The sequence below is a fragment of the Hylaeus volcanicus genome, chromosome 7, assembly GCF_026283585.1.
Source record: "Hylaeus volcanicus isolate JK05 chromosome 7, UHH_iyHylVolc1.0_haploid, whole genome shotgun sequence".
Classification (NCBI taxonomy): domain Eukaryota; kingdom Metazoa; phylum Arthropoda; class Insecta; order Hymenoptera; family Colletidae; genus Hylaeus; species Hylaeus volcanicus.
Genome location: NC_071982.1, coordinates 10348308 through 10360751, shown reverse-complemented (window position 1 = coordinate 10360751; position 12444 = coordinate 10348308). Strand labels below are relative to the sequence as shown.

At 33.6% G+C, this 12444-nt stretch overlaps 3 protein-coding genes across 6 annotated transcripts; 2 read left to right on the top strand and 1 right to left on the bottom strand.

The window, feature by feature from the left end:
* Nucleotides 1–375: 375 nt before the first annotated feature.
* LOC128879202 (uncharacterized) lies at nucleotides 376–3014 on the top strand. Of its 2 annotated transcripts, none has more exons than XM_054128130.1 (8): nucleotides 376–615; nucleotides 714–1014; nucleotides 1110–1263; nucleotides 1344–1486; nucleotides 1582–1778; nucleotides 1852–2242; nucleotides 2316–2564; nucleotides 2646–3014. In XM_054128130.1, the coding sequence occupies exons 1-8, from the start codon at nucleotides 523–525 to the stop codon at nucleotides 3005–3007; spliced, it is 1890 nt and encodes a 629-aa protein (XP_053984105.1). In that variant the 5' UTR covers nucleotides 376–522; the 3' UTR covers nucleotides 3008–3014. The 2 variants fall into 2 exon arrangements, with proteins under 2 accessions (XP_053984105.1, XP_053984104.1); XM_054128129.1 differs by having other exon boundaries at nucleotides 714–1023.
* Nucleotides 3015–3369: 355 nt separating this feature from the next.
* On the bottom strand, nucleotides 3370–5904 carry LOC128879203 (HAUS augmin-like complex subunit 3). Of its 2 annotated transcripts, none has more exons than XM_054128131.1 (9): nucleotides 5663–5904; nucleotides 5348–5566; nucleotides 5080–5266; nucleotides 4800–5020; nucleotides 4580–4708; nucleotides 4164–4503; nucleotides 3856–4085; nucleotides 3603–3771; nucleotides 3370–3524 (listed from the first exon to the last, which is right to left on the bottom strand). In XM_054128131.1, exons 1-9 carry the CDS (start codon nucleotides 5842–5844, stop codon nucleotides 3381–3383), a joined length of 1821 nt encoding a protein of 606 aa, XP_053984106.1. In that variant the 5' UTR covers nucleotides 5845–5904; the 3' UTR covers nucleotides 3370–3380. The 2 variants fall into 2 exon arrangements, with proteins under 2 accessions (XP_053984106.1, XP_053984107.1); XM_054128132.1 differs by having other exon boundaries at nucleotides 3370–3521.
* Nucleotides 5905–7358: 1454 nt separating this feature from the next.
* On the top strand, nucleotides 7359–12379 carry LOC128879168 (protein tumorous imaginal discs, mitochondrial-like). Of its 2 annotated transcripts, XM_054128071.1 has the most exons (6): nucleotides 7375–7577; nucleotides 9416–9870; nucleotides 10095–10358; nucleotides 10445–10889; nucleotides 11253–11370; nucleotides 11524–11675. In XM_054128071.1, exons 1-6 carry the CDS (start codon nucleotides 7379–7381, stop codon nucleotides 11540–11542), a joined length of 1500 nt encoding a protein of 499 aa, XP_053984046.1. In that variant the 5' UTR covers nucleotides 7375–7378; the 3' UTR covers nucleotides 11543–11675. The 2 variants fall into 2 exon arrangements, with proteins under 2 accessions (XP_053984047.1, XP_053984046.1); XM_054128072.1 differs by lacking the exon at nucleotides 11253–11370 and having other exon boundaries at nucleotides 7359–7577; nucleotides 11524–12379.
* The last annotated feature ends 65 nt before the right edge of the window (nucleotides 12380–12444 follow it).

The window sequence follows — 12444 nt, the reverse complement described above, 5'->3', positions numbered from 1 at the left end:
AGCCAGCTTAAGGCGCGCTAATCGGGCGCTGTAATTGGTCGATGTTTTTCGTTAATAATTAAAAACTGAAGCCCCCGTCGACATTTTTGCAAAGGAAATTGTTGTTCAGAATCGTCTCAGCTACCCATTTCCGGCTCCTACGCGAGTTTTGGGACACCCTGTATAAATTTAAAAATCTATAAATTTGTATTTTTTATGTAATGAACCATAATAAAGAAGTGCGTTAGAATTAAGAAGTCATTTTTTTTCCTTATCAGTTAATTGTATATTATAAGGAAACTCTGCGTGATTAACTAATTCTAGAGGCACGTAATTTTATACATTAGTTTCCCTTCTATAGGCATAATACTTAACCACAGGTTTTTCAAATTCAAATCTTTCCATGTATACGTTAGTGGTTTGGCTTGTTTTTTGTTTGACTCTTATACCGCTTTGAAACATTTCTTGTACGATATGCAGTATTGCTATTTCTGTTAATATTACTTATTTGTATAAATAGATTATTATTAATTCTGTTTTGAGATGACGGCTGCAAGTGCACTTTTCCATCGCAATGTACTCTTATTGTCTAACGTAATTGCACCAAGCGATGAATTTAATACACATTTTCATAAGGTATGTACTTTAATTCGAAATAACAATGCTAATACTTTTAAATATCATATTTGATTAAGCATTTGTGTAACTATTCATACGATTCCTGTTATTTACAGGGTATGTTCGACAAACCCAACACGACCGGTTTTATACACGTTTCTCATTATTTGTTAACGATATACGATTCTGAGCGTTTTAAAAAATTAGTCGAATGGCCAGTAATTTGTAAAAAGACCGAAGTGAAATATCGTAACACTGTCAAAGATTTTTTAAAAGTTGTGTCTTTGGAAAATCCTGATATCCGCTTTCCAAATATACTTACATCTCATTTAATTCACGCTGGTGGAAAGAGAGTTACCATCATCATGTGCAAATTGTCAGAAGTGGCGATGAGAAAGTATTTAATTACTTCGCAAAGTAAGATAGGTCTTGCGAAAAGATTTTTTTCTTTAAATGTAATTTCTTGTAGATAGTAAATTGTTGTGATAATACGTGATATGTGTTTCTTATAGGTAATTATAATGTTATTCTTGCACCTCAAGGAAGAGAAGGAGGAAGTTTAGGAAAAGAGTTTTTACAAAAGACTAATGCTAAACGTCGTTCTAATATTTCAAACGTACATGGAAATTTATCAGCAATGAGCAAAACTACTGAAACTATTTTAAAGTAATGTTTTTGAGTTGTAGTATTTACACGCCTAAGTTATAATTTCACATAAGAATTTGATTTGATTATCTTACTTTCAGAAATGAAAAGAAGATATTAAGTGACATTAGAACGGAAATTTTTAAAACTGAAAAATTAATTACAACTATTTCGAATGATGCTCCTGTCCACCCTTCAGTTAAAAAACGCATTACGGATCCAAACGACGAGGATGTGATACAAAGTTGACGTCGTTCCATTTATTCCTCTAAGCAAATTAGCGGGTATCATACTTTTTATTCTAATATCCAAAACTAAACGTTATTTTTTAAATTTCAGTGTGGAAAAGTAATATAAACGATAGTTTGAATTACTTAAAGAAAAAAAAAACAATTTTAAGAAATATGGAAGAACTTAGTTGTAAGATAATAAATGTAATGCCAAACAACAGTAGCGATACGAATATTTTAGATGCAAAGCAATTACAAAAAGTGAATTACCTGGGAATTTCAGAATTATTTCCTCATGATATACAAGTAAGCGCTCCTAAATAAAACTATAATTATTATTAAAGCGTAAAGAACTAATAAACAAACTTTCAAATTTTAGTGTCTCCTGTTTCAGTTATATAAAGACGAAAAATTAGTATTCCATAAATTTATTTTCTTATTCAATTTATTATTAACTCGATTGCATCAACGACTGAGCTCAACTCCACCAGAGAATTTTTCCAAATGTTTATTGCAAATAGGAGCAAGTTGCGAGGATATGAAAAAAGCGTTAACTATTTTTGAAACGTATTTGTTGGATGTTACGAAAAAGTTATCCGAGACAGAGAATATTTTACACCAGACGAATGTAGTAAAAATTCATGATGATACTGTATCACCTATAATAAATAATGTGCTTTTAATGGCATCGCCTGTTATAAGAATTGATACCGATAGCAATAACGAAGAGAGCGATTTACAAAAACTAGTACAATTTACTCCAGTAGAAGGTAGAGTTTATACTATTTACGAGACTGTTAATAACATCGAACCTGTAATACCATATTTAAAACTACTTTTCAGCTGTGCGTAAGTCATTATTTTCACGATACGAACGTTTAAAGGAAAACTATACTCCGCGTGAATTGGAGTTGGAAGAAAATTTGTTGGTGACCCGAATTAATTTCGACGATACAATTATGTCCGCGAGTAATGAGAAGTCGCGTTTACGTACAATCTCAATGTCGTCTAAAAAGTGTTTGTCACCCTTTAAACATACAGAAAAATATTCCCGATTGTTTTCTACTCGCGTAAAAAGGACTAATAGAACAGGTTTGGCAATGTTCATATTTTAATATTCATTTCTTTTTCTATCGTTATTATTTCACGAACAAATATAATTCTTTTCCACAGCAAACTCAAGTGTAATCTCCGCGCCTGGTTCTTCGAAAGCACACTCGACCGCGATCATAAATGCAATCGAGGAAATGCACATATCGGAACTCGGCGTAAACATTTCTACAAACAGCGTAGAATTCGTCACTTCCGAGAAGTGTCCTATCGATCATCAAGACAAATTTAAAGATATATCGGACTTGAAGGACATAGTGAACGACCTTCCAAGTAAACCGGATATAGAAATTACAGGCAACTGCGACAATAATATCGTGGGAACGGAACAGAAAGCACAACGCAGATGTTCGATTGGAGACTTAGTCGAACGTTACAAGAAAATACTCGAGCGCAGCAATCGTACATCAAGTACACTAGAATAGATTACGTAAATAGCAAAAAGTGAAACATAATTATATTATATGAGTATATAAATATTTCATTCGATAGCAATATTTATTTTTATCTCTAACTCATTATAAATAATTAACACGAAAATCATTAAAATTATTCATTACCAGTTTTACGTTAAAGTGTTTTATATTGACCTGTTTCAAAAAGTATTTGTAAATAAACATTTCTTATATAAAATCAATATTATCTTACTAATCCTTTATTATTAATTAATTAAATATTTGTTTCTTATTTAAGTATTATACCGTATAACTATGCGCGAGTTAATAGAAAAAGTAAAATAATAACATCAGAGATATTTACATTTGGTCTATCATATCACAATCTTTTAAATTACACGGTTCAATCGATTTCGAAAGTATTTTCATAACAGGATTTATTTACCATTTGCTTTACCTCTCTATACTTTCTTTTCAATGCATCTGGATCAGCTAAAAATAGTTGCCAAAGCACATTTTTTTCATGTTCAAAGCCTAGGGCATTCTTCTGCAAGAAAGAATTCCAATTATTATACGAAGAATAACGTTTTCCGTCCGTATACATATCGCGCATGTTTCGGTTTACCATTTGCTCTTTCATTTGATTTCTTGTTTTTGTTAGATCTGTTTGTATCTTTTGTAAATGATCAAATGCTTCCTTGTAGCACGTTTCAACTTCGTAGGAAAGTGGTTTGAAACTGTACGTCGGTCCCTTGTGCATTTCATTTACGTATTGGAGATTTACATCATTTTCCCTAAATTAGAACATTTGAACGCTTACGATGCTTATCAAAGTTTACTTCTTCACAAAAAAGAAAAAAAATAAGAGTAAAACTTACAGTGTTTCCAATTTATGAATTTTGGAATTTAAATAAGTTTCAAATATAAATTGTTTCTTGTTCTTATTTTCGTCCAAGAGCTCGTTATACCTATTTAACGCAGAATTTAATTCCTGTACATTGATGCCACTGGATATCATGGAAACTAAAAGATTGTTAAACGAATTATGCGGTTTCGGCGAAGACGATGTGACTGCCAAGTATTCATCTTGTTGCTGCTGCATACTTTTCTAGATAAAAAAAGAGAAAAAATCAGACATAATAAACCATAAAAATCTAAACGAGACTCTTTATATATTGTTACTAACACATCTGGCAGAAGATAGCGAATACTCCATTGTCAAATAATGGCAAGCACTAGCCACAAATTCAGAAACGGTTTGAAGACGGTGATATTGCATTTGCATCACCATATTTAACAAATCGGCGCGTACGTGTCCAGACTCACAAGCAAGAAATCGAAAGTTTTTGAGTTTTTCTAAGCGTATAGTTTTTTGCTTCAATTTTGACTCGGCATTTTGTTTTAAAATTTTAGTTATTTCTAATTCGGCAAAATCTTGTATAACTTCTGACAATTGATGTTCTTGCAACAGAAAGACATTCTCTTCTAAGTAATCTCTCTTTTTAGTTAACTCCGATATTTCAGTCCTACAATGGTTATATTTATTATATTGTGTTTTACGTAATACAAATAATCTGTGATGTTTAAATAACTTATAAATACCTTAACTCAAAGTTTCTCGGTACTTTTACATTTCCCAAGTTGTATATATCTTGGGCATATTGTAACATCGAGATACATGATTCATATTGTATTTTAGCTGTAACTTCTTCCATTTTCGCATTTATGATGCTTTAAGACAAAGTATGAATTATTGTAAATTAACGTAATCGTTTCATATAATATATATTTTACTTACTAATAATTACAACAAATCACCTACTATGTTTTGAAATGCATCAGTTCCTGTAACTCCTCGTAATCCATATGTTTTTCTTTACTCTTGTCAATCAAAGAAACATAATTAGAATCTTTCTCTTGACTATCCTTGTATCCATTTTCAAATTGTTGTCTTATGTGAACGCCTAAGTAATGGTTATAAAGTTCTATTTTCTTAATGAAAAGTTCCAATGGCATTTGGGTCCACAGCACAGGCGCTCCTTTCTATAAATAAAATTATTCATACCGCTACGAATTAAAGAAAATTATTTAAAATTACCTACATTTTCTGCTGCATCCCCATAGACGTTCAATAAGTATTTAATTTCTTTTAAAAATTCGCAATTATTCGAATCAAGTTCTTGAAGAATTACTGAACAATCTTTATACATTTTATCCACTTCGATATATTTCTTGTCCAATAATGTTTCCTCTTTCTCAATGTTCTCGTCTAATTTATTCTTTAACTTTCTGTAATATTTCATTTAAATATATAATAAGGATGAATATATACAAATTAAAATACAAAGAGATACAAAGAGGTCATGTTACTTTAAATTTTGAATTCCATTTTGTAACGTGCGAATGTAACTTTCATCTTCCTCGTATGATTGTTTTACTATTTCGAATTCTGCGAACAGATCATTTATGTCCTCGTCATCGAAACAAGTAATTTTTAATAAATCAGGGCAATTCCTAGTTGCTTCTTCCAGTGCATTATCTAATTCGATACCTTCCAACCATTCGTTTGTACTTTGTAATTTGTTCTTTCTGAAAGACCAAATCGTCAGAAAAAATTTACAAAGCATTCGTGTAATGGTCGAATATTAACGCACGAAACTTATTTATATATAAAAATCTCATTACATTCGAGCTTCTTCGTCTGAAATAACGTTGACGCGATTCACGTTCTCGCAGAACCATTTTAAAAACGGTTGGACGAAAGGCTCGTCACAAATTTCATCCAATATCTCCGGCGTAATAGAACTCGAAAGCTCTGGACGCAAATTTCGAACTTTATCGTAAAGGACTTTTCCAGACACGTTCATGTTTTTGGTACAAACTTTCAAAACAATATTCCTCGAACGCCGTTGAACCAATTACACAAATTTTCCCGCGTCTGCGCACTCGATCGTATTGTATAGCCTCGACTAGTAAAAAGTTTCAATGAACGGACTATATAAATTTAGAAATCTACAAATTTGTATTTTTAATCTAATAAATTATAATAAACAAATGCGTTAGGATTAAGACAAAGTATGTAACCGTGAATAATTACATCGTTTAATTGTGTATACATATATGCGTACAGGGTGTCCCAAAAATGTTGTAACACCTTGAAAGAGGTGGTTCGGGAGGTGATTTGAAACAAGTTTTTCCTTAGCGAAAATGTTGTCCGAGGCTTTGTTGAGGAGATATTAACAGAAAATCCCGACCAATCAGAGCGCGCGTATACCGTTGGAGCGGGCGTGGTAGCGAAGGCTACGAGCTAAGCGGCCGCGTCCAATGTCCTTCGATGCACGTCGAGTCGCTTGTTCGCGTACAAATGCGGTCGCTTAGCACATAGCCTTCGCTACCGCGGTCGCTCCAACGGTATCCGCGCACTCTGATTGGTCAGTCTTTTCCTTTAATATCTTCTCAACGAGCCTCGGACAACATTTTCGCTAAGGAAAAACTTATTTCAAATCACTTCCCGAACCACCCCTTTCAAGGTGTTACAACATTTTTGGGACACCCTGTATATCTGTTTTATTTTTATTTCATTTCAATACAGTGTGTCCCAAAAATGTTGGAGGCCCTTGGAAGGGGTGGTTCGGGAGGTGATTTGAAATAATTTTTTCCTGAGCAAAAATGTTGTTCGAGGCTTCGTTAAGCAGATATTAACAAAATACCCCGACCAATCAGAGCGCGAGTAGGCCGGTTGAGCGCTCACAGTAGCGTAGGCTGCGCGCTCTGATTGGTCAGTGTTTTCCGTTAATATCTCCTCAACGAAGCCTCGGACAACATTTTCACTGAGGAAAAAGTTGTTTCAAATCGCCTCCCGAACCACCTCTTTCAAGGGGTTGCAACATTTTTAGGACACCCTGTATTTCATTGTTACTGACATTGTTATCTGCCTGTGATTGGCTCCTGTTCGCGCATGCGCGTCGAGAAAAGCTGACCGCGCAGTGCTGTAGCTATAGGAAACAATGTAAGATTCTATAGCAACAGTTGGGGTCAAAACCATGAAACCCGTTCTTTTAGTTATAAAAAATGTATTGTGTCTATAAAATTATTTTAACCCCTATCCCTATGTTATAATTTATCCACACAATTAATATTATTGCATGCTAAGAAGTGTTTCCAATTTTCATTTATAATTCTATTTTTCTCTAGGGCAACTAAGGGCGACAGTTTCATGGTCGTATTAGATACTTTACAGACGCTAAAACGAATTCGCATGTGCGACTGAAAGCTAAATCTGCCATCGCAGGGTTCTGCCGACCGAATGGCATCTCCCTTCTACATGCGTACACGGCTTCATACGTAAAGTTTCTAGAAATTGCATTGTCTGCTTGATATGTGTCACGTGACAACACAACCATGTGTCTTTTGCTCCTCAACATGGCTACCGGTAAAGGGCTCGCGATCGTTTTCCGACCAAAAACTATCAGCTTCATCAACAATAGTACTTTAAATAAATTGTCGTGCAGTATCGTCCAAAGATGTGGTGCATGTCATCGAGCCGTCGCAACAGTAGCGTTGGGTGTCCACAACTGGAACTCGAAAAAAACAGGAAAAAGTAACGTATACCTTTGACCACGGAGAATACAGATTACATCACTCGTTTTACTGATAAATGCCAGTTGTTTTCTATTTATTTTCACCCTGCCAATACGTCGGAGTCGTTCTGGTACATCCAGATGACATCCTATTCTTGATTAACGCATACTTTTACGAACGACCTGTAAATTATTATTTATGCTTTGGTAAAGAGTTACACCAAGTTGAAATCTAACCTCACTTTTCGCTACACATGTTTCTTCTAGCTGGCTTTTTTTTGACACAGTTTTGTTTATACGTTGCTTCTCTAACAAAGTATTTAAAGGGGAAGTAGGTTTAGGACTACGTTTTTTTAGCGATTTGCATGAATTTTTTTAGCAAGAAAGGAATGTATGTAATTTAATGAAACTTTGAGGACATTTCATACATGTATTCAAGTAAATATTGTAATTTTTTGAAAGTATTTCCTCGGAAAACATAGAAGATATCAGCTGCCATCCATCGGAGGTCACCATCAAACGTAGCTGTTTTGTGTACATCCTGGAGGCCACAGTTTTGATCTGAAATCAATAGGGATTTAAATTTACTTTTAAAAAAATGTCTCTCTTCTATAAGAACCTAAATTCAGAGCAATATCATTGTTTAAAGTATCTTTTTATTGCAATAACATTTGCGTAAGCACCTCTAAAAATATTCAGTATTCAATTTTTTAGGGAGAATTTAGGTTCATATAGAAGAAAGACATGTCCTTAACCCTCCGACATTGGTGCTGGGTCACTTTTCCGACGTTAATTTCAAAGTCCTATTTCTCTGTCATTGAGTGTGTCAAGCCATGTGTTTACATTGTAACTTTATCCGTAGCAATCGGCTCTCCCCACTATTCTAACTTTTAGCAACAGAAACGTTTTGAACTTTATTGCAAAAGAAGTTGTTTTCGGGACAAAATATTAACAAAAAAAATTGGTTACGAGGCATTATTAATATGATAATAATATTTGCATATAAAGCCTTCTTTTGTAGCGCGTATGGACTTGAATTTCGATGCCTGAATAGTGACCCAGCTCCGTCGTTCGTGTGAGCGCCCGCTGTCTGAGGGTTAAAGTAAATTTAAATCCCTATTGATTTCAGATGAAAACTGTGGCCTCTAAAAAAATATACACAAAACAGCTACGTCTAATGGTGACTTCCATGGCAGCTGGTATCTTCCATATTTTCTGAGGAAATACTTCCAAAAAATTACAATATTTACTTGAATACATGTATAAAATGTTCTCAAAGTTTTATTAAATTATATAGATTCCCTTCTTGCTAAAAAAATTCATGCGAATCATTAAAGAAACATAGTCGTAAACCTATTTCCCCTCTTAATAGGTGTATCTCTCATTAAATTAATAAAGTTGTCAAGTGTAACAAATGAATACTTCAGGATCAAAATTAACTTCTCTGAATCAATGAATGTAAACTAAAGAATGTATACTAATTTTAAAACCAAGTACCATTTCAGCCAGTTGGCTATCACTTCTTTGTAACGTAATTAATTGTTCTGCAGCAAATTTGATTCCTATAATTATATGTACACATGTGTATGCTTCACAAATTTTTACATAAAATTGTATTAAAATGGTGTAAAATAAGACTAATTTTAATATGGATGAGAAGCTATGCAATCGAAGATCAATTTATCTGTATTTTGAATATACCCTACATTAGTTCTTTGATAAGATTTTTTAATGAGCTAGCAACTCCCCTCAGTTTCACAAATATTTAACAAATTCTTTACAATTAACATAAAATATTTTCTGAAAAATTTTGTTGTGCGTCTCTCTGATTTAAAATGTATTTTAAATACAAATACAGATGCGATTGAAAATTTAATGCAATCAAGAGGAATACATACCACGAACCAGCTTTTGAAACGTAATTATTACGAGATATTGGGCGTATCTAAAAATGCTTCGGGAAAGGACATCAAGAAGGCTTATTATCAACTGGCGAAAAAGTATCATCCCGATACGAACAAAGGAGACCCGGATGCCAGTAAAAAGTTCCAAGAAGTCTCAGAAGCTTATGAAATACTAAGCGATGATACCAAAAGGAAAGAATACGATACATGGGGGGCTACATCGGAGCAAATGGGAATGGGAGATAGCGGGCGTGCCAAGGACTTCGGTCGTAACTGGCAGTTTAGATCGTCTATTAACCCAGAAGAGTTGTTTAGGAAAATATTTGGAGATTCTGCCTTCAAAAGTAACGCTTTCAGTGAGTTTGATGAGTACTCTGAGTCGAAGTATGGGTTTGGAGCAGCTCAAGAGGTATGCATAGAGAAGTGAGAGAGTAGACAAGTGTATACAAAGAGTATGCAAGAAGTAACTTTCGTTATAGACTGATATTGCTTGTAACTTGATCAAAACTTCCAATGAAAGTGCGAAATTTAAGCGAATATGCTTAACTGTTTGTAGAATTACCTTCTAATTAAAGTTCTATTAACCATTGGTAGATAAATACCCTGTACATATTTGAATTTTTTCTTCTCCAGGTTATTATGAATTTAACATTTTCGCAAGCCGCCAGAGGAGTAAATAAAGATGTTCAATTGAACGTAATAGATACGTGCCCCAAATGTTTAGGTTCTCGATGTGAGCTAGGTACGAAAGCAGTGAAATGTCAATATTGCAATGCCACAGGAATGGAGACGATTAGTACTGGTCCTTTTGTGATGCGCACCACTTGTCGATACTGTCATGGTACCAGGATGTTCATCAAGTTTCCATGCACGGAGTGTCAAGGAAAAGGACAATCGGTATAAACTAATACTTTACATTGATATATAAATATACAAAACAAACTCTAGCGAACACTCTATGTAACTCTTTTATCCGATAACAGGTGCAACGAAAGAAGGTGACAGTACCAGTTCCAGCTGGTGTGGAAGATGGTCAAACAATACGAATGGCTGTGGGTAACAAAGAAGTATTCATAACATTCCGTGTGGAAAAATCAAAGTACTTTCGTAGAGATGGACCAGACGTACACACAGATGCTGAAATTTCGCTGTCGCAAGCAGTGCTTGGTGGTACGATAAGAATAGATGGTATTTACGAGGATCACACTATACAAATTCAACCTGGTACTTCATCGCACACAAGGATTAGATTGAACTCCAAAGGACTGAAGAAAGTGAACGGAACGGGATATGGAGACCACTACGTACACATTAAAATAAAAGTGCCTACGAGTCTGAGCGACAAGCAGCTTGCTCTGCTCCAAACTTATGCTGAGCTGGAAACTGACACTCCTGGCAGTATACATGGCATAACGTACAAAACAGATGGTAAGAATAAACGCAATGATTCTTAATATTAAATATTATGAGATACGACTGATTAAAGTATACGTACTTAACGAAAACAGAAAAGTGTGATAAATTAAATTTGAATAGCATATTGAAGTCCATTCAATATTTTACAATAATTTTTGTCATCGGCGAATACGAATGAGATTAAACATGTGTGTCGCTTGAGTTTTTTCACTGTACCTGCCACTACTAATTAAATAAATGTTGTACAAATTTATATATGTGTTTTATTTGATGCTTAATAGAAACGAAATGTTTAGCTGTTTAACTTAGCGTAAAGGATTCTCCCTGGTACTTTTATATCTAACTATTTTATCATTAGACTATACATTCTTTTAGGCCCGGCAGGTCCAAAGGTAAAAACTCAAGCGAATCAAAACATAGAATCTGAAGTGAGCCATGATAATGGCGGTCTGCTTAATAAGATCAAGAGAGCTATATTTGGACGAATTGAAAAGTAAGTGAGTGAAGATTTGGAATACAATGTAAAAATTCTTCTTAGAGTGAACGATACATTTATAATAATATATAATATTCATTATAATTTATTCTCATCGGTAGAAGAAAATAATATCTACTATTCTAATGGAACGAATCGTTTTATCTACAGGGACAAAGCGAAGTTTTAGCGGACCCCTTGACTTAGTGGAATCCATACGAATAGCATTAGGCAATGAACAATTTCCATCTAAACTCGAAGGATCTGAAGATAAACCTCAAAACAATTCCAGAAAAAAAGACAGCAATTCAAAAACTGAAGACATTAACAAGATACGAAGTCAAAAAGTGTCATAATATGTTAGATCTCTCATTTGTTAACAAGCTTATTGTTTGAAAACAATAAATTCCAAAGTTATTAAAAAAGAAAGCAAGTGCTATGTAATAGGATCTATCTTGATGCTGGAAATATTAATGAAATCCAAACAAGTTGACTGCGTCTTTATCCTTTTAGCAGAAAACATAGATGTATGTTAATATAATTGTTTATTTGTTCCACATTGTCACAAATATACAGCTTAATTTCTAATTAGTAGAATACAATTCGGAAATTTCTTTTGAGGCTACGTTGTATCTGTACAATACAATTTAAAGTGTATCCACAAAAAAGAAAAATCAGACCTCTACTTCTTATAAAACGATTTCGTGATCGTCACAATTTGTTATTCTTACCAGCTGACTATGTTATGTTTGTACCTTATACAATATTTTGTAAATGTATATATAATTTAATATTTTAGTTGAATTGATTTCACTTGTAAAGGAAAGATAAATAATTTAGTCTACGAAGATGCAGTTCTATTTGATTTAAAAATTCCGATCTCTACAAAGTTTCTTTTCCTTTGAATTGATATTACAAATTTTGTAAATGTGAAAAGGATATTTTACATTTGTCTACGAGCTGCTTGCAATTTCTTATTTTGTACAAAATGAAATGTAATAAAAATTAACGAGTTGATAATCGTTTAGATGAAGTTCTTTTTGAAGAATAAAAGAAATATGCAGTTGTCTTTTTGAAAGTTTTTGTTTATGA